We start from the raw sequence: 24,853 nt of genomic DNA on the forward strand, positions 1-24,853 counted from the left end.
CCATCACTCCTCCACAGCTCCACAGGGTGGAGAATTAAAGTCGATAACACACACACACACACACACGGGAATAACGAGCAATGGTTTCAAGTTGTAAAATATTTTATTTTCTGTAAATGATTCTGAATTAGATTCCACATTTTCCCCCCAAAACAACAACAGTCTTCATCATCATCATCACGCTGTTTATGTCCAATAATAAAAAAAACACAAACAAAAACAAGGCTTTGTGTTGACCAACTGTACAAATGAGCAGAGTCCTGGTGGAGCCTCGTCTGTACATGGCAGCAGGACCCCCCCCCCAACTCCACAAAGTGAGAGGAAGAAACACAAAAGGAACACGCCTACAGCCAAAACGCTGGGTAAAAAAACACACACACACTCACACACACACACATAGAAGTCCAACGAAGGCCGCGGTGAAAACAAGGAGGAACCTTCCGAGTGAAGGAACGCTCTGGCCGTCAGGTGATGAAGGTGAGGATGAGGATGTTAAGGTAGCTCTCGGTGGAGTGACTCCTAAACGTTTTTGTCTCCTTTAAATTTATGATACAGATATTTACACGCGTCTTTGAACTCACCGTGGATTTAGAAAATAGCTTCATTCAGTAATAAATACAAAGAAAAAAAAATCTCTTATTTTACAGGAAGTTAACAAACGGCGGGGAGGAAGAGGAGGAGGAGGAAGAATCAAGTAACGTTTGTGGGGATTTTGTTTTTGTAGTTTTCCGTTTTGTGTGTTGTTTTTTTAGTGCAACTTTATTGAACCTCCCTTTGAGGACGACGACATTCTGATATTTCAGTGGTGTTTTAAACTGACATTTACATCTGTGATCCGCTTTTTACACTCAATATACATAGAGGACCAGCCTCGTCAGGAGCTCCGCCCCCCTCACCCTGCCCGGCATTAGCCCCGCCCACTTCATATACATATATATATTTATAGATATATGTTTACGGGATACCCCATCAGTTTTATCTTTGTTCGACTCTGTTGTGATCAAATGAGATATTCTTATCGTGACTTCTGATATGACATTAAGCTCCGCCCACAAAGGGATGGGCGATCGACGTCCAGTTTCAGCAAAGAGAGAGAGAGCTGCCGGTGGGCGTGGCTTCAGTTCATCCATTTGCGACAGTTGACGGCTCCACAGTGACACGGGATCTTATGCTGGTCGTCCTCCAGGTCGAACTTGTAGTCGTACGACAGCTGGGGGGGCAGAGACAGACACATCATTAACATACTCCCCACCAACCAGATCTGCTCCTCCTCTGAGGGGGCGGTACCTCTTCTCCCCTCTGGATGCGCCGGCAGGAGCTGATGATGATCTTGTTCTCCCTCTCCACAGTGACCACCTCGGTGATGCAGTTGGGGGCGCACGAGTGGTTGATGTACCTGCCAATCAATCAAGAGCGTCAGAGCGGGGTGAGGCTGTCAAACGGCGTCCAGGAAGCGACCACCAGGTCACGTGACGCTTCCACCAGCATGCGTGAGCCGTACTCACCTGGCCGGTCCTCCGGTGATGGTGGCGTCGATCACGTAGTCGTTGTCAATGCGGAACATGTACACGCCGCGGTTCTGCAGGGCGAACATCAGGACAGTTAGCTTCTTTTTTGTTAATGCTAACGCGAGAAGGGGTCAGGGGTCGGCCCCGATCGCGGTTCTGGTCCGATACTTTTGTCTTTAATTCTACTTCCTTGGACAAGCTCCAGCGGTGGAACAAACCGCCGCTCTGCTCTACGTGGCGTTAGCGTTACCTGCGACTCGTACAGCCTCTCCTTGCGATTGGCTACTTCGCTCCTGATGATGGTACCGATGTACTCGATGACCATGGTGCATTTCTCGATGTCTCTGGCGGCGTACAAACCCAGACCCTGTAAACGAGACGCTGGTGAGGGACCGGTTCGTCTCGGCATTGGGGGTTGGGGGGGTTGTGGCGTCTCACCTGGATGCGCGAGCGGGCCAGGTAGACGTTGGTCTTCCACTCCGCCTTCATGCGTCGGTACTGGGCCGACTTGGAGTGGCGGCCCTGGTGCGCCCCGGCGACGGACTCCCCCGGGGACAGAGAGAGGACGCCGGGCACCAGGCCCACGATGGAGCCCACGGAGCCCTGGCACCGGGACGCCACGCTGGTCACCAGGTTGGGTCTGAGAGAGATCGGGTTAGTCCACATCGGTCCACTAGAGTGGGCGGGGTCAGGGCGAGGGGGTGGGACCTCTTACCTCTTGGACTGGCAGGCTTTGGGTTCGGTGCGGGCCGAACCCGACGGGTTGAAGGCCAGGGGCCACTCCATGAGGGGGTTCCTGCCGTAACGGAAGGTGTAGCGCTCGCAGGTCTCCACACCTGGCAGCTACACCCACAGCGGAGTCAGAATGTGTGTGTGTGTGTGTGTGTGTGTGTGTGTGTGTGTGTGTGTGTGTGTGTGTGTGACCTACAGACTCGATGATGCGGGTCACTGCAGACGTGGTCAACCCAAACAGATCCTCTCCTTTCAGGTAAACAGGGAACAGCTTCAGGGCCCCGCTGGCGGCCCTCATCTGGGCCACCGGCTCCAGGATCTGGTCCCACACGTCTGGAGACGAAGGCGTCATCATCATCATCGTTATCATTGTCGTTCACCTGATCGACGAGGCACAGGCGCGGCTTACCTTTGGGCGTGGCCCCGGTCAGGACCAGGTCCTCGTGGCCCCTCTCCACCACCTTGACCTTGAACAGCGGCCGCCCCCCCTGCTCCTCGATGCAGCACACGTACTTGCAGCGCCTGCCGCCGTGGCGCATGCTCCAGTAGAAGCGGTTGGCGTGGTAACCGATGGGGTAGATGGCGGCCTGGCTGTGGAAGGAGCTCATCTGCTGGGGGAGGAGCCTGCCGACGGAGCGGAACAGCAGGCTGCCCACGCGGAACGTGTGCTGGCGCTCGCCGCGCTGCACCAGGGCGGCGATCTGCCGCGCCTCGTCCCGCTGCACGAACACGCGCCGGAACACGGCGAAGCAGCGCAGCTCCGAGTCGTAGGGGTCGGAGGTCGCTGTCGCCGCATCGGGGGGCGGCACCAGCGTGGACGTGGGGGAGCAGCTGGAGGATTTATCCCCGCCCAGAGGAACCGTCCTGGGCTTGTGGAGGTGGCAGAGCATCGTCTTGTCCTGGGGGGCCAGGAAACGTGGTGTGTGTGAGAGCCTGTGACGTTAGACGGGGCGTGTCGGTGGGCGGAGTCAAGTGGGTACCTTGAAGAAGGTGCAGTGGGCCTGCAGGGCGCAGGTGAAGTGGTAGGTGTTGGTGCAGCGGAGGCGGTTGCAGCCGCTGGTGGCGCCGGTGCGCTGGCAGTGGGCGCAGCGCAGCGCCAGCCCCCGCCTCAGCGCCAGCTCCACGTTGATCAGCGCCCCCGCCTGCGTCTCGTACACCTCGCTGGACCACAGCGCGCAGTTCAGGTGCACCTGAGACGCAGAGACCAGGTGCGTGAGAACCGCCCTGCTTCACCTGGGGGGGGGGGGGGGGGGGCAGAGGGGGCGGGGACTCACCCACAGATCCAGGTCCAGGTTCAGGAGGCGGGCCGGCCCGTCCGTCTGCCCGTCGCCCTGCTGGCTGCAGAAGCAGCAGCGCCGCTGGTCTCTAGGCAACGGGTCGGGATGGAGACACGCCCCCAGCTTCTTCAAGAGTGCATCCACTTCGTCTTCCGTCGGCATGGCGACCGCCTCGTTAGGAACGCAGGGCCCCCTGCGTGGGGAGAGGAGGAGGAGGTGAAGGACGGCGCTAACAAGTTAAGCGGGCGCATAACGGCGATGCTAGCAGGCTAACCTGCTGAGCGTGACGCTAAAGCTCCAGCGTCTCCAGCGGCAGCTCTTCATCCGCTTCAGGAGGCGGGACGGCGGAGACTCCTCCCCACCCGGGACCGCCCGGGGGTGTGGCTTTAACTTCACCTTTACCTGTAAACATCGATCGTCTTTATCGATCGACCCCGTCCAATCGATCGATCGGCAGTCGCTCCACAGCCGGGCGTCACCCACCTTCAGGCTGTCCACGCGCGGGCGTGTTTCCATGGTGATGGTGGAGGCGGAGGGGAAGGCCAGCGGAGGGGAGGGGGAGGAGCCGGCGGGCTGCGAGGAAGGGGCGTGAAGGAGGGAGTGGACGGCGATGGAGGACATGTTGTTGGCGTAGTTGTGCTGCATCCGGCCGGGGGGGGCGCGCTCCGAACCCGACGGGAGCTTGGCGTCCGACGTGTGGAGGGCGGAGCAGTTGGTGCTGCAGAACACCAGGCTGGACCCGGGTCTGGACGGCCCCTCCTGTGACACACACACACACAAAAACACACACACAAAATAGTCAGTAATAGACTGGAACATGAATTTACATGTAGTCCTCAACATACAAACACGACTGGTCCCTAGGGGTTGTTCATAAGTTGAATAGTTTGTCAGTTGAATTGTTCGTAAGTTGAATAGTTTGTAAGTCATTTATTAAATGTTAATCTGTAACCTTCATCTGAGGTCATTTAAATGTCATTACTTCACGTCTTCTTCACCTGTTTGAGCTCCCTGACGATGCGGACTCCGTTTCCCAGAAGCCTCTTGCAGTAGCTGCAGCACTGAGGTCTGACAGCGGCGGCGGCGCCATGTTGGATGTAGTCCATTCTTACACCTGCGAGCAAACCAGAACAGTGTTGACGAACGACGGGAGGAAGAGGAGGGTGAGAGGAGCGCGAGGGAAGAAGGCTACGCACCGGCGCCCCCAGCAGGAAGAGCAGGAGGAATTCTGGGAGGTCTGCCGACCACGGAACTCTGCAGACACATGAAACACGACGACGTCAGAGGAGCAGGAAGTATGTCTGAGAAAGGCACTTCAACTGGCCAATCGCAGCGCGCCGGCGTTGCTGCTGATTCCTGGGAGGCGTGGCCTTGCCGTGGTGTTTCCTACCTGCATCAACGGAACCCGGACGCCGGCCAGCAGCGCCAAGGAGCTGCGCTCCGGGCCGGGGGGTTGGTTCAGCTTGTAGTCGCCAGGGACGGGGACCCGCAGGAGCTGCGCCACCGCCGCCATCACCCCCGGCACGTTCTGTTGGGTACAGGTGGAGTGATGTCATCAGGGGGAGGGACTACTGACGACTCAACACACAGACGGAGATATGCTCACCTGTGCTGCAACTGGGTTCAGGGTTATCGCTATGGTAACCAAGTCTGTGTTTGAACAAGAGGGAGGCCCCTGCTGGTTAGGCTCCGCCTTCACTTCCTGTTTCAATGCAGAGCCTGACACACACACACACACACACACACACACGTGAGATGTTGCTCATACTGGCGATACCAATCCATTTCCAGACAGTCATGATCACATGGTCAGTTACAGCCAATCAGAAGCCATCGTTCCTCCATTGTTATTTTTATTCTACTATTTCCTCCCAGGCTAAACCGGTAAATCTGGAGCTCCACCCACTCATGACTGACCTTTTCCCCAGGGGCTGGGCATGATGGGTAATGTAGGCGACGGGCAGGGCGAGGGCGGCTCCAGCTTGACGAAGGAGAGGTCGGGGTACCGGCTGACCTCCAGGTCGGCCACGCTCTCCGGCGACGAGGAGGGGATGAAGCCCTCTGGGCTGCGGCGCCCGGACGCGTCCTGGACCCTGAGAACCACAACCACACCGTTCTGTCTCCTGTCAGCGTTGTGTTCTGTCGCTACCGTCGCCTCGTCTTACCTGAGCTCTTCCTGGTTGTTGTGGGGCGGGGTTGGAAGGGAGGCGGGGATGTCTACGGTCTTGGAGGCGTGGTTTAGAGCCACAAGACCCTCCCCCTTCTGCTTGACACTCTTGACTGGAGGGAAAAACACACGTTTCTACTGGTTGGATCAGGCCACCCGTCTGCCATCGACGCGGTCGCCGTGGAGACAACCGTTTGCTCACCTTCCTGCTCGCTCAGCTCCTTCCTGGACAGCTCCTCCGTCGTGGCGAAGCCGTTCACCAGCTTCTGCCTGGCGACGGGTGGCGGTGTGGGGGGGAGGGAGGCCGGTGGCGTGGGGGGGTTACTGAGGTTGTTCTGCTGGTGACACAGACGGGGGTGAGCTACAGCTGCACGACTGTAGTACGATAGTGTGACTGTAGTACGATAGTGTGACTGTAGCACAATAGTGTGACTGTAGCACAATAGTGTGACTGTAGTACGACTGTAGTACTGCTGTAGTACGACTGTGGTACAATAGTGTGACTGTAGTACGACTGTAGTACAACAGTGTGACTGTAGTACGCCTGTAGTACTGCTGTAGTACGACTGTAGCCCCGCTGCGGCGCACCTTGTAGATGAGCTGGGAGTAGTAGTCGGTGACTCCGTCCAGGCAGGCATTCCCGAAGGAGCCGGTCAGTCTGGAGTCTCGGCCCAGAGAGGAGCTGCCGTAGGGGGGGAACAGACCCAGGTCCACACCCAGCACTGGCTCCATGAGGGGCAGCACTGACAGCTGATGGGGGGGCACATTCATCAATACAGTCGTTTGTCACGAGCTTGGAGATTGGAGGTGGGCGTGGTTTCACTAATGGGAGGGGGGCGATTCATCTACCTGTGCGAGGTGTGTCATCAGCGGGTCGGACGAGACAGCGTCGGTGGGGGTGTGGAGCCCCTCCTCCTCCCTCTTCCTCCTTTTGGCTTTGGGCGGGGCTCTGTCCTTCTCTGGCCGGGCAGGTCTCTTGCAGCGCTGCGTCTTCTTCTTGCCGGACGGATCCAGGAGGTCCGGACTGTTCACCTGGGGGGGGGCACAAGACCGACACCGACACTGAGTCGACAGCTCTACCAAAAATTAGCGGTAAATACTTCCCAGAGGCCCCGCCCCCACCATGTTGTCCCGGGAACCGGGCTGGTCCTCCTCCTCGGACAGCTGCCGGCGGGCGGAGGGCGAGGACGTCGGGGAGGTCTTGTCTTTAAGCAAGTGTCGGAGCAGCTCCTTCCCGCTGTCGCCATCTTTCCCGTTGCCGTGGATAGGAGAGGGGGCGGAGACAACCTCAGCCACGCCTTCTTCCATCTTCACCACGCCCCCCACGCAGGCTCCTCGCTCCACACGCTCCTCCTGAAAGGACGGAGAGGAAACCGAACCCTGAGAACCCGTGCGGACGATCCGACCGGAGCTACACGACGGGCGCCTCACCTTGACGTCCAGGGGCGCGGCGGCCGGGTGGGGGCCCCTGGGGGACTCCACGCCCAGGACCAGGCCCCTCTGCTGGGCCGGGGACACGACGGACAGCTGCTTCTCCAGCTCCGACGACGGAGCCAGACCGCAAAGGGAGGCGTTCAGTGAGAAGGACAGATCCGATTGGTCCACGTTACCCTGGGTGGGCGTCGAGCAGGAAGTGTCCGAGACGGTCGGCGTGGGCGGGGCCGTGGTGTCGTCAGAGTGGCAGGACAGCGGCGTCCTGTCCCCGCCTCCTCTGGCCATCACCTCGTCTCCGTCTCTCTTCCTGCTCCTCCTCTTCTTGGCCTTGTCGTCGGGAATGATGTCGGAGTAGAGCTGGATGAGGGAGGCCCCGCCCGCAGAGGCGGAGCAGGAGAAGGAAGGGGAGGGGCAGGAGGACGACTCTGGTCCGAAGCGATGCGGCTGACCTCCGGCCACGACCGCCGCGCCCATCCCGGCTGGTCGGACTTGCGTTTGCGTCGTGGGTCCGGCGGGACCCGAGAACCTCGGTCTAGTTGGGAGGTTGGACGGCGCCGTGTCGAGGGGGGGCGCGGCCTCAGGCCTGCCGTGTTCTACCTGTGGTAGACCTGGAGTGGGCGGAGCTCCGGAGAACCCTTGGTGGAGGCTCGCCTGCTGCGCGAACGGCGCTGCCAGACCCTGAGGTCTAGAAGCCGGGGGCGACTGCAGGAAGTCCTGGGGCAGCTCGGAGCTGAAGAACGACATCTGGGACAGGTTGTCCCCGCCGCCCGGAGCCGGCGCCGGCCCGGGGTGGCCCCCGGGTCTGGGCGTTTGCCCGACGTGCGCCGCCGTCAGAGCGCCGGATGGCGGGACGGCCGCGACTCCCAGGAGGCCTTGCTGCTCCAGCTCCAGCCTCTGCTGCAGGGCGCGGTGACGCTCCACCTGACGGGGACCAGAAGAGGAAGTTAGCGACACGCTACGTTAGCGACACGCTACGTTAGCGACACGCTACGTTAGCGACACGCTATGTTAGCGACGCGCTACGCTAGCGACGCGCCCCACCTCCTGCATCAGCTGCACCCGCTGCCTCTCCTGCTGCTCCCTCATCCTCTCCCTCCTCTCCCGCTCCTGGAAGCCCTCGCTGAACGGGTTGTTGTCGTCGAAGTTCACCTGCAAGAGGTGGAGGCGGAGTCAGGAGACACCCCGCCAAAATAAAAGACCTCAAACAGTCACGCAGTTTACCTGACGAGAGGGGGCGGATCCCTCTCCCGCCGCCGCCGCCGCTCCGGGGAAGCCAGCTGGCACCGGCGCCACCAGGGGGGGCGCCATGATGGGCGAGGGAGTCTGGGCGTGTGGGGGGGGTTGGGAGGCGTTCGGCTGGGGGGGCATCCTCTGCGCGATCACCCCCGGGGCCCTGACCCCCGCGGTCCAAACAGGAGGGACGCTCGGAACGCGGACCGGAGCGGGGCCACCTGGGTGGGGCTGAGGGAGGAGGGTCTGGGGCATCAGGGCGGGGGCGGGGGCAGGGGGCTGCAGGGGCATCAGAGCGGGGGCGGGGGCGGGGGGCTGCAGCGCCCTCTGCTGCTGCTGCTTGGTGCGGTATTCCTCGATCAGCTCGGCGTGATCCTTCTGCTGCTTCCGGATCTGAACGCACAAACCAAAACGTTGCCATGACGACTGCGGCGTTGCCCCCCCCCCCCAAAGGTCGTGCTAGTCCCACCTGCTCCAGCTGCTTCTGGACACCCCCCTGCTGCTCGGTGACGAGGCGCAGCTGGGCGGCGTCCTCCTCGGCGAAGGGCCGCCCCGCCTTCTTGGCCGTCCTCTGCTTGGCCGACAGCGACTTCCTGGTCTTGCGGTGCGCGGCGATCTGCTCCTCCAGGAGGCGCTGCTGCATCTGCAGGAGCCGCTGCGTCTCCCCCAGCCACTCCTCGTACTGGCGCCGCTGGGACTCGTCTGCATGGGGGGAGGGGGGGCGGACACACACAACGTCGGTTTCTACGCGTCTCGCTCGGGCAACGCGCCGGCGGCTCGGATACTCACTGACGAAGCCCGGGCCGAAGCTGGGGGGGCTGGGTCGCACCAGCTGGGGCTTCAACTTCCCGTCCTGTAGGTGGGGGGGTCGGGGGGGGGCAAAAAGTTAGGAACCAACAGCTCCAAAGAGACGCTATACGTCTGTTTATACGCACCTGTCCCACCAGCTGAGGCGTCTGAGGAGTCGCCTCCGGCCCCGGGGCCGCTGGAGCCACGGGGGCCACTGGGGGCCCCTGAGCTTGCTGGAACCTGACACACACACACCCACAGACATCAGCATGGGATCTGGAGGTGACAGACTTTGCAGTGGGGGGGGGGGGGTACCTGTTGATCACCATGGGGTTGAGGTTCAGGTTGCTCTGGGTCATGACCTTGTTGATGCCCTTCAGGACCACCATCTTGGCCTTCATGATGGGGTCCGAGATGGAGTCGAAGTCCGCCACGTTGGGCCCCCCCACCGTCTCGGGGGTGGCCCTCTGGCGGATCAGCGCCTGCATCTGTTTCTGCTGCTGCTGCTCCTGCCGCTCCTGGTCCAGGAGGTCCTGCAGGAGCAGCGGCTGCTCCTCCACCAGCAGGGGGCGCTGCTTGCTCGGGTCCTGGGGCGGGACGGCCTGGGTCTGGTTCTGGGCGGCGGGGGGCCCCGGGTTGAGTAGGAGACGGGGCTGGGAGGCTTGGAGAGACATGGTGTTGGGCGGGGCGGGGGGGCCCTGAGGAGTCAGGCTCGGGTGGGGGGGCCCCAGAAGCCCTTGGGGGTGGGGGGTGAAGAGGGCAGATGGGGTCTGGGGGGGTCCAAACGGTCGTTGCTGCTGCTGGAAGACGGACGGAGGACCTGGAGACACGAGGAGGGTGTTAGATACCGACAAACCGATCGATCGATCAATCCGATCAGATACTGATCAATAGCACCAGTCAGACTTCGTAACTGACCTCCAGCCATGTGGGCGTGGACCCCAGGGGCCACAACTGGCAGCGGAGCCTGCTCCTGGTTCTGATAGACCCCTGGACCGGGCTCCTCCACCTTCACCGAGGGGGCAGGGTTAAGGTAGGGGAGGGGGCGGGGTTAGGGTAGAGAGGGGGCGGGGTTAGGGTAGAGAGGGGGCGGGGTTAGGGTAGAGAGGGGGCGGGGTTAGGGTAGAGAGGGGGCGGGGTTAGGGTAGGGAGTACGGGACACAGGAAAAGATGTCAGAATGTTGTTTTTTGTCATTTCCTTCCTGTCAAACGATTACATGACTTCCTGGTGAACGGACCACCAGGGGCCCCACCTTGGTGAGCAGCGCCGAGGGGGAGGGGCCCGCCACCTCCCCTCCTGGAGGTTTGGGGGGTCTGCCTGCAGCCGGGACCCCAAGTGGGGCTACGGATTGGCTGTCCTTGGCACAGGCTTGTACTTCCTGTTTGACCTGGCCAATCAGGGCGGAGTTTCCCTCGGTCTTCCTGGTCTTGCCGGCCCCCTCCCTCTCCTCCACCGGCTCCCCCAGGTCCAGCTCCTCGTTGAACATGTCCTTCTTGTCCTCCAGGTTGAGCTCCGGGTCAGCGTAGGCGATCAGGTCGAACTTCCCCGACATCAGGAAGTCGTCCAGGTGGAGGTCGTTGGGGCCCAGATCCAGATCCTCCTTCCCTGAAACACCAGGAGCCGGTTTCAGACGGGAAACGTTTCGTCACGCCAGACCCCCCCCCCGCCCCGGGTTCCTACCATCTTCAGGGTCCAGGTTCAGGTTCAGGTCGACCAGATCCTTCACCTCCACGTCCTCCAGGTCCTTCACGGCCGAGTCCTCCCCCTCCAGGTGTTCCTCCATCCCATCAGCCCCGGTGAGGGTCGACTCGCCGCTCTGCGCCAGCGCCGCCACGTGGCCCATGTGCTGATGGTTCGCCTGCTCCAGGACCATCTGCTGGCCCAGCGGTGCCTCCCCCATCCGAGGGCCCTGAGCGGGCCGGACGGGCTCGGCGTCGGGGACGGGCGGGGGGAAGGGCAGCCTGAGGCGGTGCTCCGGTGCGCGGTGTCTCAGCTCGATGTACGGCTGGCCCATGAAGTTATGCTGCTGCAGCGGCAGGGAGCGGGGGAGGAAGGGCTGGGGGGCCCCTGGGGACGGACACACAAAATAATCAGTAACATATAGACTGAAACATGAATTCACAGCTTGTCCTCAACATACGAACACAACCGGCTCCTAGAGGCTGTTCATAAGTTGAATTGTTCGTAAGTCATTATTTATCTTACCTGGCATCATGTGAGCGCTGGGAGCAGGGAGGGGTCGGATGCCGGTGAACTCCCCAGGCATCAGCCTCTTCATCTGCTGGGGGACCCCCTCCTCGACGACGTGTCCAGGCGCTGACCCCTGTGGGGGCCGCAAAAACGAATCCTGCACCCCCGCCGTGGGAACGCCAAACCTGGAAGGGATGGGGGAGGAGTCATGATGAGACAAAGCAGATCGGATCCGTCCTGATGGGGGGGTCGGTTCTGGTGACCTCACCTGAGGACTCTGACTGCCTGCTGAGGGAGGCCGTGCCTCGGGAAGGGGGTGTCCGCGGGGGGGAAGCCCCTGTGCTGCTCCGCCTGGAACCCGGCTGGGAACCTTGGGCCTGGCGCCCCCCCGGGCCGGATCGTGCCGGGGTACGGCGGCGGGGGACGTCCAAACAGCTCGGTCGGAGGAGCGGCGGCGGGGTCGTCCTGAGGCCAGAGGCGTGGAGCGGCGGGGGTGGGGCCGGGTGGCGCTGTGGGGGGGCCAGCAGCTGCTTCCTGCAGGCCCTTCTCCTGCCGTAGGGCGTTCTTCTGCTGCTGCTGCCTCAGCAGGAGCTGCCGCAGACGCTGACGCTGCAGGAGGAACGGACACGTGAGGGGAACCGACGGGGAACCGACGGGGAACCGACAAGGAACCGACGGGGAACCGACAAGGAACCGACGGGGAACCGACAAGGAACCGACGGGGAACCGACGAGGAACCGACGAGGAACCGACGGGGAACCGACGGGGAACCGACGGGGAACCGACGAGGAACCGACGAGGAACCGACGGGGAACCGACGGGGAACCGACGAGGAACCGACGGGGAACAAAACAAGGAACCTACCTGTCGCAGCTTCTCCTCAGAGTCTCCGAGCTGAGGCAGCATGCTCATTGGTCCGTCTAAAGAAGCCACAGCCAACGCCGTCATCTCATTGGATGTCGTCTTGTCCACCTGGGAGGGGCCTGGTTTGATGTGAACCCCCTCAAAAGGGTCGTGACCTGGAGTCTGGCCTGCTAATCCGGGGTAGCCGCCATCCTCCATCAGCCCCGGGTGCTTTGGCGTCTGGTTGCTGGGGGTCCTGGGAAACAGGTCCTGTTGTTGTTGTTGTTGTTGTTGTCGCCCTGGAGACTGAAGAAAACAACGTAAACAAGCTGGACGGCAGCAGAAGAACCGGCTCTGGTCGCCCGCTGGTACCTGGTGGTGAGTCTGGGTGAAGGCCGCCGCCTCCCCCGGCGCCAGGGGGGAGGAGCCTGCTCCCACCGGGTGGGGCGTCGCCTGACCGAAGGCGTCCAGAGTCTTCTGGGGGGGCCGCGGCGTGGAGGGCTGCTGGGCGTAGGGATCCGGAGACGGTCGCGGCGTCCCGGCCGGTTGGGCGTAGGGGTCGGCGCCACGCTGACCTCCTGGCGAGCGGGGAAAGCGCTCCGCCACAGGGGGGCGGGGCGTCCCCGGGTTGGAGGCGTACGGGTCGACGACGTTGGGGTGGGAGGGGGACGGCCGGCAGGCGGCGGGCTGCTGGGCGTACTGGTCCAGCCTCAGGCCGGGGGGCGTGCCGAGGTAGGCGGGGTCAGAATGCGGCCGCGGCGTACCGGGTGTCTGGGGGTTGGCGTAGGGGTCGGGGGAGGGCCTGGAAGTCAGAGGGGAATGCTGGGAGAAGGGGTCGGGCATCTGCTGGCTGTAGTCGGGTCTGGGGGTGCCGGGGGCCTGGGCGTAGGGGCTGCGGTGGGGGGAGCCGAGGCCCGACAGCGGACTGGACGGGAAGGCGGGGTCCTGAGACGGGGGGAGGGCGAAGCCCAGGTCCGTGGGTCTGGACGGGTCCCGCCTCCCCGCCAGCTCTGGCTGAAGCTGGTGGTGGGGGGGCATGGGGGCTTTAAACAACCCCCCCTGGACAAGTTCTCCACCCCGCCCATACAACACGGCCCCGCCAGGCGGGGCCCGCTGGTAGCTCTCAGGCGCTCTTATACTGGCGTGTCTGGATAAAAGGTCGGGGGCCGACCCGGAGGGGGGGCTCATCATCACGGCTCTGGTCTGCAGGAGTCCTGGGGGGGAGAAACGAGGGCGGGGGCGGTTACCGAGGCGAGGAAACAAGAAAGTAAGTCAGGGAATCAGGAGGCGGCGGTTTACCTGGCTGGGGGAGGTGGGCCCTGGAGACCTCCGAGGTTTTGGCGTCGGGGGAGGGGGCGGGGGAACCAAAGGCATCGTGGGCCGGCGAGGCGCCGAGGGAGTTGCGACGCTGCTGCTGCTGAGGAGGAGGGGCGGGGGGAGCCGGGCGAGGAGTCCCCACCATCTTACCGTAGGGGTCCCACGGCGAAGAGGGGCGGGATGAGGGCGGGGAGAACATCTGGGGGGAGGACGGCGGCTGATGGAGAGGTGAAGACGGGTGGGGGGAGTGAGGCAGCGAGGAGAACCCGGAGGGGGGCGGGGCCTGCGGCCGGAGGAACACGTCGTCGGCCTGACCCGAACCCGGCGGGAAGAGCTGCTGAGAGGCGTTGCCGGGGGCGACGGGATGATGCTGCGTGGGCGTCAGGGGGCTGCAGCTGCCCGTCTCCGGGGACAGGCGCCCGGTGGCGAGGCGCTGGGCGGCGAGCCGCTGCAGCTGCTCGTGTTTGACCTGCTCCAGCTTCTGTGTGGCCTCCATCTTGGCCTGCTGTTTGCTCATCTGACGCATTTGCTGACGGGGGGGGGGGAGACGACAAAAACGTGACGAGAGAAAAACAAAAAAGACGGGGGAGACAAGAGGGCGTCGCCGTCAGTCAGATGGTCACGCCCACCGCGGGGAGTTAATACATGATGACATGGCAGCTAGTAATGCTGGCTTTCCCTCGCCCTCTCTCTCTCTGTAAATGTGGGCGTGTCAGTGATGGATGGGTGTGCGGCGTGCAGGGCGTGTAGGGGGGCGGGGCTAGCAGAAAACACATGACTACAAAAAAAAAAAAAAACACCTTCGTCGTCAGACCGGCAGGAAGCGTTCAGACTGCAGACGGAGCTGTTTCTTTTTTTTTACTTGTCCTGTGGTTCTGGTCCTGTTTGGGATGGTGAGGGAGGAGGGAGGGGAGGGGGGTCAGTGTGGGAGGGGGGTCAGGGGGGTCTTCAGTCACGTCTGGTTTGAGCTGATCATTAGTGCTTCCTGTCTGACTCTCAACTGGTTAATCACACCTGCAGTGACGCCTGCTCTCAGCGATGTGAAGCTGCTGCCATCCTTCAGCACGCGACCCCAGACTGAGGGAAACGGGGGCCGGAAACGTACCGGGGGCCGGAAACATACGGGAACCAGTCACATGATCGCTGCTGGTATCACATTCCAGATCACACTAATGTCAAACCTGTTTGTATCTGACCATTTTCTGTGACGTCTCCTCTAGCAGTTACTGAGGTTCATCAGGAGAGCTGCGTCAACCTGGACTCTTTCACTGTGTGAACCTGGACTGGTAACACTAACATCTCCCAGCTTATCTCTGAATGACGTCGTCTCTGTTAATTTCTGCTTCAGAACAAAGAGTAATTACGATCAGCGACAGGTTCCGTCCCACAAATTTAGAGATGGGAACAATCTGTTCTCAGATCAGTGTGAGGCGGACACTAACAGATGGCAGCAGACCGACATCCGGAGCGAGGCAGCATCCCTTCAGAAAAAAATCAGTCAGTTCGGAGACAGACGGAGGCCACGGACGTCGACTCTGGGTCAGCTCTGCTTCACCTGCCGTCAAACCGACGGGACAGACGAGGCTGCTTTTGTCACTGATGTCTCGATTCATGAATGTTTCCCCGTTTACCTCAAACCTGCTCCTGGATTTTCAAACCACATTGACCCTCTGGCCCAGAGAAGACGGCGGTGACCAACCCTCATCCATTCCTCTGGAACCCTCTTTGTTCTGGGAGTCGGCTCGGCGTCGGCCAGACGCTTCTAACTTCCACCGTCGGTCCCGGAGGCCAGAGAACATTTTTGACCGCAGCTAAGATCCTCGTAGACGTCGACTCATCCTTTAATGTGGGAGTTACGATCTAAAAATAACCCGCAGTACGTGAAAGCTGCAAAGTCATCAGCTTTATTTTGTAACCATAGATGTTTTTATTCATCCCTGCTGTCGTCTAGATTATTTTCCTCCTTCTTTTCATGACAAACTGAAGATTTATATATTCCGTAATGTCGCCCTACAGCCGCGCAACTTCTACCTTACGTTAACATGTCCTGAAGTCCAGCTTTTTGTACGATGGTTAGCATCGTCCTTTGCCTTGTGGGTGCCACCGCAGGTGCCTTTAAGGTGCAGAACGTTTGGTTGATATTGTTGGGGAGGAAACTTCAGTCACGATTCTAGCGATCCAAGATTAATGTCAATTTTTTTTTAATGTCAATTTAACTAGCATGTAACGTACAGGAGTAACGTGACTAGCATGTAACTTAATTTAACTAGCATGTCATTACATGCTAGCATGTAATGTACAGGAGTCTGTAACGTACAGGAGACACGACAAGGAGACTGATTGTCTACAGCCAATCAGGACGCACAACACAATGCTCTGTAAAAACACAGAAAGCATGCAAAATTGCCCTACAAGAAAAATCTGAAACGGCGAGGCCGCGTTACAGCGAGGGACGATTGCACGCGGGCAGAGGGGGCTAATCGCTAACTCATGCTACCACTTTTTGAAGCATTGGAAACTCAAACTCTGACTTTCACCCGTGTTTAAAACATGGCGCCGAAAATATTCCGGAAACGGGAGCGGTTTCGCCGCCGGACCTCCAGGTGACCTGAACTGAACGAAAGCCGAAGCGCACGGACCCGACGCGAGCCGCCCAGAACAGGAAGAGGATCCCGCACCAGTCATGGATCCAGGAAGTCTGCCTCGAACGGTTTTCACCTTTGAGATCTTACCAGAGCCTCTTTGCCACCTCCTGCTACAGATGCCTGGTAGGGACAATCTTTATCTGTTGGTGATTTTAGGACTTTGGTTTGGGGGAGATTTTCCTGCCTCTTCTTACCGGCTCCCCATCTGTCATTTACCTCTCCCTTGTCAATGACATCAGAGATATTAGTTGGAGTGAGGCGCGGCAGGCATGCACATCACAGCAGATCATCTTCATCATGAACACAACAGCGCTCCACGCTCCCACGCCCAGTAAACGTCCCGTGACCCCATCTCTCAGTCTGTCTCTGCATCCCCCTGACATGCAGCCTGGTGGTTACCATGGTTACTACTCAAAGACGAGAAACCAACAGCATCCCGTTGCCCTGGAGACCCGGTTCAGATTAGCGGTAGAACGTTTTTCAATCAGCATGTTAGCATCCCACAAACAGAAACAGGTTAGGCTCCGCCCACCGTCCTGAGGTGGGAGGAGCCTCGTCTCCGTCGTTTGGATGGTGTTGGTTTCTCTCTCTGCGTCTACTTCATGAGTGGGTGTGGCTTGTGGGGGTGAGGGGGGAGGGGTTGATGTGTTAATTTAGCGACAGGCGTTCGGACTCCGCTCACCTGCCGGAGCTTCCACTCCTGCTCTTGCTCCGTCTCCCGGGGCCTCAGCTGGTCCTTGAACGCCCCGTCCGTCTCCATGGCGACGGGGTCGTAAGGCCCCAGCGGCGGCGTCGGCTGCGAGGGCTGGTGGCGTTTGAGAGGGTCGTTGGCCAGCTGCACCTTGTTGATGCGCTGGGCGGCGCGGTTGTCCCGAGCTTTTTGCTGCCGGGAGAAAAACGGTGGAAGAAACGTGAACGTTAAAGAAAAACAAAAACAAAACAAAAACAAACAAAAACAAAAACAAAAACAAAGACATCAGACGTGGAGGAGGAGGAAACTCACCACAAACGGCGCCCGGTCCTGGGAGCTGGCCTTCCTCCACAGTTTGGCGATCTGCTTCACTCGGGTGGACCAGTCTGAGGGACGAGCATCCACAGATCAACAATGAGTGTGTGTGTGTGTGTGTGTGTGTGTGTGTGTGTGTGTGTGTGTGTGTGTGTGTGTGTGTCAGTACCAGGATACTGCTCCCTCAGCTGGGGGAAGTTGGTGTTGCAGTAGAGGACGGGGGCGACGGTGGCCATCTCCCCCAGCACCTCCTCCTTCTCCCACTTCATCATGCTGCGCTGCGCCGTCGACATGGCGTCCGGCTCGCCCTCCCCCGCCGGTGCCGCCACTTGACCGGCTGGGGCTGCCGCCGCTGCGGGGGCGGGGCCTGGGAGCGGAGCAGGGGCGGGACTCTGTGGAGGGGGCAACCTCAAGCCCGCTTGACCCTGGGCGGCGCCGCCACTGAGCATCATGGGAGCGTTGGGGAAGTGAGGAGGAGCTCCCATCAGGCCGTTCATCAGAGGGAGGCGAGGAAACGCGGCGGCTGCTGGGAGATCAATTTGAATTCAGTGTTTGTGTGTGAACGCAGGTGTGTGTGTGTGTGTGTGTGTGTGTGTGTGTGTACCTGTGTGGTGTGCATTCGTCTTGCTGACTGCAGCGGTGTGTGTGTGCTGGTTCTGTTCAGGTTGGGTGTTGCTCCTGTTTGGGCTGAGAACGGCTGTGAACACCTCCTCCACATCCTTCCCCTCCAGCTCTGCGCACACACACACAAACACACACACACACACACACACACACACACACACACACACACACGTTGTGAGATAAGGTGAGTCATGAAGTGCGTCCACCCATTGGCTGAGGCGTTACCTGGTATCTTGTAGAGTTTACTCAGGATGGCACCTGATGAAGACGAAGATGAAGACGACATTAGTGAGGAGTCAGCAATAAAACGGAGTAAATCAGACACGTCATTCAACCGACCAGTTTTAAATAAACCAAAAACTCACCGTCAGTGACCATTTTATCCAGCTCAGGACTCAATATGGCGTCCAGTGGCTCCTCCTGCACAGTCCTCTGGCCACGCCCACCACTTCCTGTCAAAGATGTGTCACTGGCCATGGAGCTGATGTCCAGACCGGCTGAGAGGAGGACAGAAGACAGACAGGAGATTAAACAGAGACCTGAATGAACAGAGAGAAAGACAAACAGGAAGTAGAAGAAGAAGAAAAACCAGGAAGAAGAAATCATTCAATTTATCTAGAGAAGAAGAAGAAAGCAGTTAGCATCAGTTAGCATCTGGAGAGGAAGGAGGAGGAGCCGTTGGCTCTTTGCTGATGACATCCAATAACCAGGCCTGATTCTAACAACAGCTTCCCATTGGCTGAAACCTTCTGACTCCACTGTCAGGAACAGGAAGCTGTAGCTAGCAGCCAGTTAGCTGACGTTAGCATACCGACGTAAAGGGGAACGGTTAGCCTGACTGGAGTTGCAGAATAAAAAACTAGGACGTGTTAGTTGATGACCAGCAGCGAGATGCCTTCGGTCAGCAGGAAACAGGAAACAGGAGTCCGGTGGCCTCTTACCGAAAGGCGACGGCGAGCGCTCCGCCTGGAACTGACCTGGAAACAAACACACACAGTCACCGCACTCTTCTTCGTTGGTGTCGTTACGTCCATCTCTAGCAGCACCGCCGCTTCCTGTTCTGAAAGCTGACGATTACGTATAAAGTACAGGAGAAAACACAGATGGAGGTACGGTCATGTGACCCTCCAGACAGATGTGTGTACCTGTGTGTGCACCATTGTGTGTGTGTGCACCAGTGTGTGTGTACCTGTGTGCGCACGTACCTGTGTGTACCTGAGTGTGTGTGTGTGTGTGTGCGTGCACCTGTGTGTGTGCGTGTACCTGTGTAGCACTCTGTGTGTATACCCGTGTGTGTAGCTCTGTGTGTGTACCTGTGTGTGTATACCTGTGTGTGTGTAGTTCTGTGTGTGTACCTGTGTGTGTGTAGTTCTGTGTGTGTACCTGTGTGTGTGTACCTGCGTGTGTGTAGTTCTGTGCGTGTACCTGTGTGTCCGGTAGCCAGTATGTGAGGATCAGTGTTGAGAACATCCGACAGATCCAACAGCGGTCCCTCTGACATGGCTGGATGATAACACACACATCATGATAACACACACGTTGTGATCACACACATACACCATGATAACACACGCACACACACACGATAACACACACTTATGCGTCACGTCACTCGACACACATGAACGATGACGTGAGAACGATCTGAACGAGTGAACCACTCACGCAGCGTTCCCTGTTTCCTGACGCTGTTGTTCGACACAGCGGAGGGGGTGTGGCCAGCCGGGGCGGGGCATTTCACACTAGCTGCTCCAGCTCCTGATTGGCCGGCGCCTGGCGTCTCTGATCCCGGCCTCTTGTCCACCTGCCGGCTCCGGTCCAGAAGATCCCGACCAAAGAATGCATCCTGTATGTAGAGGGCCGTCCAATCAGAACCCTGGGATCGAGCGAGGCCCCTCCCCCCGAGCCCCCTCCCCTCTCACCTGGAGGTACGAGGGGAACGCCTCCTCCAGTTTCGTCTTCTTCTTCCTGTACCTTTTCTTCACCTTCTCCATCATCTGGTCGGCGGGGCGCATTGTCTCCATGGTAACGTCTGATGTTTGACCACAAGGAAAGCAGAGAGAACGTCACACGGCTGGTCGCCGACGGCAACCTAGTGGGGGCGTGTCCGTGGGAGGGGTCAGAGCTGTCTCACCTTCGTCCCGACTCAGCAGCGTCTCGGTGGAATCCTTCCTGCACACCTTGATCCGACTGGGACCCGCCTTCCCCCCCCGCTGGCGCACCATGAAGCCCCCGATACCTGAGACACGGGGGTGGGGGCAGAAGGCTGGGTCAAAGGACAGGTAGGGGGGGAAAGGTGGGGGGGGGCACAGATGCTCTCCCGGCTCTTCCTCACCAGGCCTGTAGGGTTTCCTCTTCCTCTTCTTGTTGCCATCAGCAGCCTCCGTCTCCTTGGTGACGTCGTCGTCATGGAGATGGTCTCGCTCGGGACTCGAGTCGGACTTTATCTCACACTCCAAGTCACCTGGGGAGAGACCAGGATGTCATCATCATCGTCGCTTCACATGCCTGCTATCGGGAACAGGGGCGTGGAGGCATGACCTCTGACCTCTGAGGGCGTCCTGCTCGGTGGGGGTTCCAGGTTCAGGGAGACTTTGGAGGACGGAGACGCTGTTCTGGTTGATGATCCTCAGCTTCAGTTTGGGTTTACACCTGTGGGATGGACAGGAAGCCGTTTGACGTCTACAGGACCGCCATGTTCACCCTCAGGCTAACGTTAGCATGCTAACATTAGCAAGCCAGTTCAGTTAGCTCCCGCTATACAAAGCTCCCCCCCCGCCGCTGTTCGCCGTTCAGGCTAACACGTTTCAAACTCTTCTGGTTCAGTGGGGTAAACGCAGGTGTTAGCCCGCGGCTAGCTACGGCGGGTTTACCTGCGGTACCTGCGCGGCGACATCAGCGGCTCCACCAGCGACTGCAGGTGAGTCAGACCCGACTCGGTGAGACACACCCCGTCCTGAGAGTACGTCTTTGCGTCTGCAAACACACACACACACAAAACGTCACAACCAGTGTGTGACGTCGTAGCGTCGTCAGATACTCTCCGGCGTCGACGCGAGGACGGGACTGACCCGGTTCTCTGATCCTGGAGATGATCTGGGCCGTGTAGGGCGACTCCAACCCGTCGGGCTTCCCTGAAACCAAACAAACCGTGGCGCCTTCAAATTAAAACACAAATCAAGGCTGGATTATCAAAATAAAAGCACGACGGAAGGCCGTCGTTTTTACCAAAGGGGCCGCGGCCGTTGTTTCGGCACAGCAAGCAGTCGAACCCTTCGTCGGCCGTCGCCTCCACCTCGTCCTCAGTGGTCAGACCTTGACACAAGGCGTGGACCCACCTACCAAACAACGACAGCCAATCAGAGTCCAGCTGTAAAACGTGTATCTTTGTGTGTTTGGTGTGTGTGTGTGTGTGTTACCTGTCACACTGCTGACACTGCAGGATGAGGTCGTCGTGTGTGTACTGTCTCTGACACAGGGGGCAGCGGCTCAGGCTGTCGCAGGGGCCGCAGCGGCTGTAGTTGCTCTGCCAATCACAGCGCAGGCCGGGGGAGGAGGAGCCACACTGGACGCACCACACACACCTGAAGAGACGCAAAGACACACACATGCCTCTGCGTCATAAGCTACGCCTCCTCTGCGAGCACGCTAACAAACATGTGACTGAGGGGGCGGACCCACCACTTGCACTTCCAGGATCCTTTGGGCACCGTGTGGAGGGGCGGGTCCAGGCAGTACGTGTGGTAACTGATGTCGCAGTCGTCGCATAGCAACAGTCGCCCGGGGTCGCTGGCCTCGCCGCACGCCTCGCACACCGTACACTCCAGACAGCGCCACCCCTTGGTCAGGATGACCCGCGTGATCTAGATCGGCGACATCGCGAAAAGGGACAGAGATGGAGTAATCTGATTACAAGGAAAGTAATCTGATTACAAGGAAAGTAATCTGATTACAAGCGGCTGTGGTAAGCCCACCTTGACGTTGACGCAGTAGGGGTGGTAACACTGTCCACACTGGGAGCAGGACAACAGCCGGCCTTCAGCACCCTGCCCGAAGCTGCCACACACCACACACATGTCCTGCACACACACACACACACACACACACACACACACACACGGGGATTAGCGGTGGGATCGATGAGGCACTGCTGCAGGTGGGCGGAGTCAAGCGGACTCACCTGTCGAAGGGTGAAGTGGTCGGAGGTGGAGAACATCACCACCGTGTTGTGCATGGAGTTCTCCTCTTCCTCCTTCGGCTGGAACGGCTCCGTGTAAACCACCTGGAGAGGATCGATAATCAGTGTGTGTGTGTGTGTGTGTGTGCGTGTGTATGTGTGTGCGTGTGTATGTGCGTATGTGTGTGTGCGTATGTGCATGTGTGTATGTGTGCATGTGTGTGTGCTTACCCCGGTAGACACCGTCAGGATGTCCTGAATCTTCGGTCGGCTCCTTCCTCTTGCTCCTCTTCCTCCTCCAACACCTCCTCCCCTGGACCTCCTCCTACCTGAAAACCCTGAACCACGACCCTGAAGGGGGGGGGGGGCACATGGAGGACAGGGATAGGAGGGATCCCATCAAATCATGACACCACTCTGTTGCTATGGGAACAGCATCAGCACCATTCCTCTCACGTTTCCATGTGACTCGTCTCCACTAGCAGTTTAGCATCCTGATAGCGTTACTTGTTGCCATAGTTACTGATAACCATTACGTTATGCTAATGCTACTTCACTAGCATGAGCCCCCCCCCCCAGACGAGAGGAGCACCCACAGACAGACAGAAGCTCCAGCACGTCATGCAGACTCTATGGGGGGGGGGTGCTTGTTTTCCACAGTGGTGTGTCCCACAGGGGCGGGTGGGCGCACACACACACACACACAGACACACACACACACACACACACACACACACACAGCTAGCGGTTAGCGACAGCACACAGACACCTATCAGAGTTAGGGGGGGCGCTCTTTACCACTCTCATGCTCCAAAGAGGGGAGTCCGGCGGGCGCGGCTTAGGGCTGTCCCACCCTCCCTCCCCCATGGAATCCTGGGAGGACGAGGGGGGGCTCACCGCCCTGCGATTACTCCACCACGAGCCCTGAGTTGGGGGGGAGGAGCAGGAGGGGGGAGGAAGGCGGGTGGGTGGATGGTGTGAAGGAGGAGAGCACAGGAAGTGGGGGGGGGGGGCAGAAAAAGGAAAGAGAAAGAGGAGGAAGTGGGGGGGGACAAAATGCAGTGACGTAAATGCGACAGCCACAAAACAAAATGTCAAACTGGAAAAAAATAAAAAATGAAAGCTAAAGTCAAAATGAGATGTTACCATGGCAACGACATGCAAACAGTCAGAAGGCGGAGCCCTATATAGGATTGGATGCACCTGATTGGCTATACTCTGAGATGATATCACATCCGTCGCGTACACACACACACACACACACACACACACACACGATGGAACCGGACATGCGTGGCGTCAGTGAACGACAGGAGAGGAAGAGGAGGACATGAAAGAGAGCTTCCTGTAGCGGGCTAACCCTCCCGCCCCCCCTGAGAGAACCTGAGGAACAGCTGACAGGAAGGAGGAACAAGGTAAGCGAATGCTAACTCAGGCGCAACGCCTAGCGCTGACGTTCGGTTTGCGTCGTCGCCACCCACATGACCCACTGCAGAGGTCAAAGGTCACCCACCTGTTTGATCCGGGCTCTGCCGGGGGAGAACTTCCTCTTGGTGATGGCCGGCTTCCCCATTCCGATTTTAGGGGTGAGGGGGAGCACGGTGGTGGGAGGAGCCTGGAGAAACAGGGAGGAGAGGTCAGCCAATGAGAGACGATGCTCGCCAGGAGGAGGAGGGGACATGCTCAGGTTTACCTTGGAGAGAGGCGGAGACTCTCTGGAAAAGGGGGAGGTCCTAAATAGAGGTGAGGGTGGGGAGAGGGGAGGCGGGGTGACTGGGGCTCTGGCAGGGGAGGTCTCAGGGGAGGCCTCGGTGGAGAAGGGGGACTGCCTCAGGCGGATGGCGAGGTCGTCCGACGGCCTGGAAGAGCAGGGCGGGGGCCGCAGGGCCCGCCCCTTCCCCCGGCGTGAGAACGGGGGAGGGCTGGGGGTGGAGAGGTGCAGCAGGGTGGGGGGAGGAGACGAGGCCATCAGCTCCATCACCTCCATGTCTAAAGAGGGGTCTAGTTCCAGCACGGGGCTCACTGGCTCCTCCTCCTCCTCCTCCTCCTCCTCCACGTCCGATTGGTCCGGCCCCGCCCCCTCTTTCCCCCCAGACTGCTCCTCCTCCTCCGTGTCCCGCCTTTTTCTCACTGGCTGTTCCATTGTGACCTCGTCAGACGCAGCTGCGGTCGATTCAGACGGCTCCTCCTGCTTTGAAGGCTCAGCGTGTGATTGGTTCTGGTCTTTGGTGAATTCTGCTGCCGAGCTCTCTGATTGGCTGTCGTCGCCCGTTAACACCACGTCACAAGAAAGCGACTCGTCCTCTCGGGCTACATCCGGTTCCTGACCCACTGCCTCCTGTGCTTGACGGGGAAGCTCCTCTTCTCGAAGGCCGTCATCCTGTGAGGGGGGAAGAGGAAGGTTGTGGGCGGAGCAAAGGGACATTAAGGCGGTCCTGTGTGGGGGGGAAGGGGCGGCCTCTAGAGATCCAGCTCTAGAAGGAGAAGGCGGAGGAGACTGTGGTGCGGTGACTGGTGAGGCTGGAAGTGAGTGTGAGGAGGGAGGAGCTGGCAGGGTGAGGAGGGGGGACGCAGGAGGAGGAGGAGGGTCGTCTTCATCCAGGTCAGATCCCAGCTGGACTCCTGTGCAGAGATGAAGAAGAACCTCAGGAACAAACAGAAGAGCCACCGTACGCAAAGATTTGTTAAAAGCCTCCTACCTGCAGGAGGACTTCTGGAGCTGCTGGGCTCCTCTTCTTCATCACCTCTAGTTTTCTCCTCTTCTTCTAGACGAGGCTCCGGCAACTCCACTGGCTCCAGAGCTTCTCTCCTCGCCTCCTCCTTTTCGGTCTTCCTATTTTGCGCCGTCTCTTCAGCCATGCAGACGTCTGGAGGAAGGAAGATATGTCACAAACCCAGCAAAAGAAAGTCGAC

The 24,853-nt window shown here is 59.4% G+C and overlaps 1 protein-coding gene across 2 annotated transcripts in view; it reads right to left on the bottom strand.

Moving 5' to 3' along the window:
* Positions 1-84: 84 nt before the first annotated feature.
* Positions 85-24,853, bottom strand: part of LOC137614016 (histone-lysine N-methyltransferase 2C-like) — a 35,080-nt gene continuing 10,311 nt past the window's right edge. Inside the window, exons 14-76 of one of the 2 annotated variants that reach the window (XM_068343421.1) lie at positions 24,640-24,807; positions 23,634-24,562; positions 23,454-23,555; positions 22,739-22,864; positions 22,172-22,291; positions 21,944-22,045; positions 21,738-21,842; positions 21,445-21,626; positions 21,183-21,347; positions 20,992-21,101; positions 20,835-20,897; positions 20,646-20,739; positions 20,312-20,415; positions 20,099-20,227; positions 19,898-20,002; positions 19,686-19,795; positions 19,429-19,609; positions 19,189-19,266; positions 18,705-18,740; positions 18,129-18,260; positions 17,989-18,021; positions 17,744-17,872; positions 17,309-17,665; positions 17,137-17,210; positions 16,816-17,016; positions 16,221-16,355; positions 13,471-14,017; positions 12,544-13,385; positions 12,193-12,477; positions 11,597-11,937; positions 11,344-11,513; positions 10,819-11,205; positions 10,391-10,743; positions 10,056-10,146; positions 9,453-9,957; positions 9,284-9,377; positions 9,138-9,201; positions 8,818-9,050; positions 8,340-8,741; positions 8,160-8,267; positions 7,116-8,039; positions 6,807-7,037; positions 6,534-6,716; positions 6,273-6,434; positions 5,887-6,022; positions 5,683-5,797; positions 5,435-5,610; positions 5,124-5,236; positions 4,908-5,045; positions 4,714-4,771; positions 4,516-4,631; positions 4,001-4,276; positions 3,792-3,919; positions 3,515-3,710; positions 3,221-3,430; positions 2,650-3,139; positions 2,437-2,573; positions 2,224-2,351; positions 1,947-2,148; positions 1,759-1,875; positions 1,506-1,579; positions 1,288-1,396; positions 85-1,210 (exon numbers count right to left, since the gene is read on the bottom strand). In XM_068343421.1, coding sequence (XP_068199522.1) covers positions 1,118-1,210; positions 1,288-1,396; positions 1,506-1,579; positions 1,759-1,875; positions 1,947-2,148; positions 2,224-2,351; positions 2,437-2,573; positions 2,650-3,139; positions 3,221-3,430; positions 3,515-3,710; positions 3,792-3,919; positions 4,001-4,276; positions 4,516-4,631; positions 4,714-4,771; positions 4,908-5,045; positions 5,124-5,236; positions 5,435-5,610; positions 5,683-5,797; positions 5,887-6,022; positions 6,273-6,434; positions 6,534-6,716; positions 6,807-7,037; positions 7,116-8,039; positions 8,160-8,267; positions 8,340-8,741; positions 8,818-9,050; positions 9,138-9,201; positions 9,284-9,377; positions 9,453-9,957; positions 10,056-10,146; positions 10,391-10,743; positions 10,819-11,205; positions 11,344-11,513; positions 11,597-11,937; positions 12,193-12,477; positions 12,544-13,385; positions 13,471-14,017; positions 16,221-16,355; positions 16,816-17,016; positions 17,137-17,210; positions 17,309-17,665; positions 17,744-17,872; positions 17,989-18,021; positions 18,129-18,260; positions 18,705-18,740; positions 19,189-19,266; positions 19,429-19,609; positions 19,686-19,795; positions 19,898-20,002; positions 20,099-20,227; positions 20,312-20,415; positions 20,646-20,739; positions 20,835-20,897; positions 20,992-21,101; positions 21,183-21,347; positions 21,445-21,626; positions 21,738-21,842; positions 21,944-22,045; positions 22,172-22,291; positions 22,739-22,864; positions 23,454-23,555; positions 23,634-24,562; positions 24,640-24,807 — 13,004 coding nt within the window. In that variant the 3' untranslated portion in view covers positions 85-1,117. Of the gene's footprint in view, positions 1,211-1,287; positions 1,397-1,505; positions 1,580-1,758; positions 1,876-1,946; positions 2,149-2,223; positions 2,352-2,436; positions 2,574-2,649; positions 3,140-3,220; positions 3,431-3,514; positions 3,711-3,791; positions 3,920-4,000; positions 4,277-4,515; positions 4,632-4,713; positions 4,772-4,907; positions 5,046-5,123; positions 5,237-5,434; positions 5,611-5,682; positions 5,798-5,886; positions 6,023-6,272; positions 6,435-6,533; positions 6,717-6,806; positions 7,038-7,115; positions 8,040-8,159; positions 8,268-8,339; positions 8,742-8,817; positions 9,051-9,137; positions 9,202-9,283; positions 9,378-9,452; positions 9,958-10,055; positions 10,147-10,390; positions 10,744-10,818; positions 11,206-11,343; positions 11,514-11,596; positions 11,938-12,192; positions 12,478-12,543; positions 13,386-13,470; positions 14,018-16,220; positions 16,356-16,815; positions 17,017-17,136; positions 17,211-17,308; positions 17,666-17,743; positions 17,873-17,988; positions 18,022-18,128; positions 18,261-18,704; positions 18,741-19,188; positions 19,267-19,428; positions 19,610-19,685; positions 19,796-19,897; positions 20,003-20,098; positions 20,228-20,311; positions 20,416-20,636; positions 20,740-20,834; positions 20,898-20,991; positions 21,102-21,182; positions 21,348-21,444; positions 21,627-21,737; positions 21,843-21,943; positions 22,046-22,171; positions 22,292-22,738; positions 22,865-23,453; positions 23,556-23,633; positions 24,563-24,639; positions 24,808-24,853 lie in introns of both variants that reach the window. The other variant, XM_068343420.1, reaches the window with a different exon arrangement.

Source organism: Antennarius striatus, chromosome 20 (genome assembly GCF_040054535.1).
Source record: "Antennarius striatus isolate MH-2024 chromosome 20, ASM4005453v1, whole genome shotgun sequence".
Classification (NCBI taxonomy): domain Eukaryota; kingdom Metazoa; phylum Chordata; class Actinopteri; order Lophiiformes; family Antennariidae; genus Antennarius; species Antennarius striatus.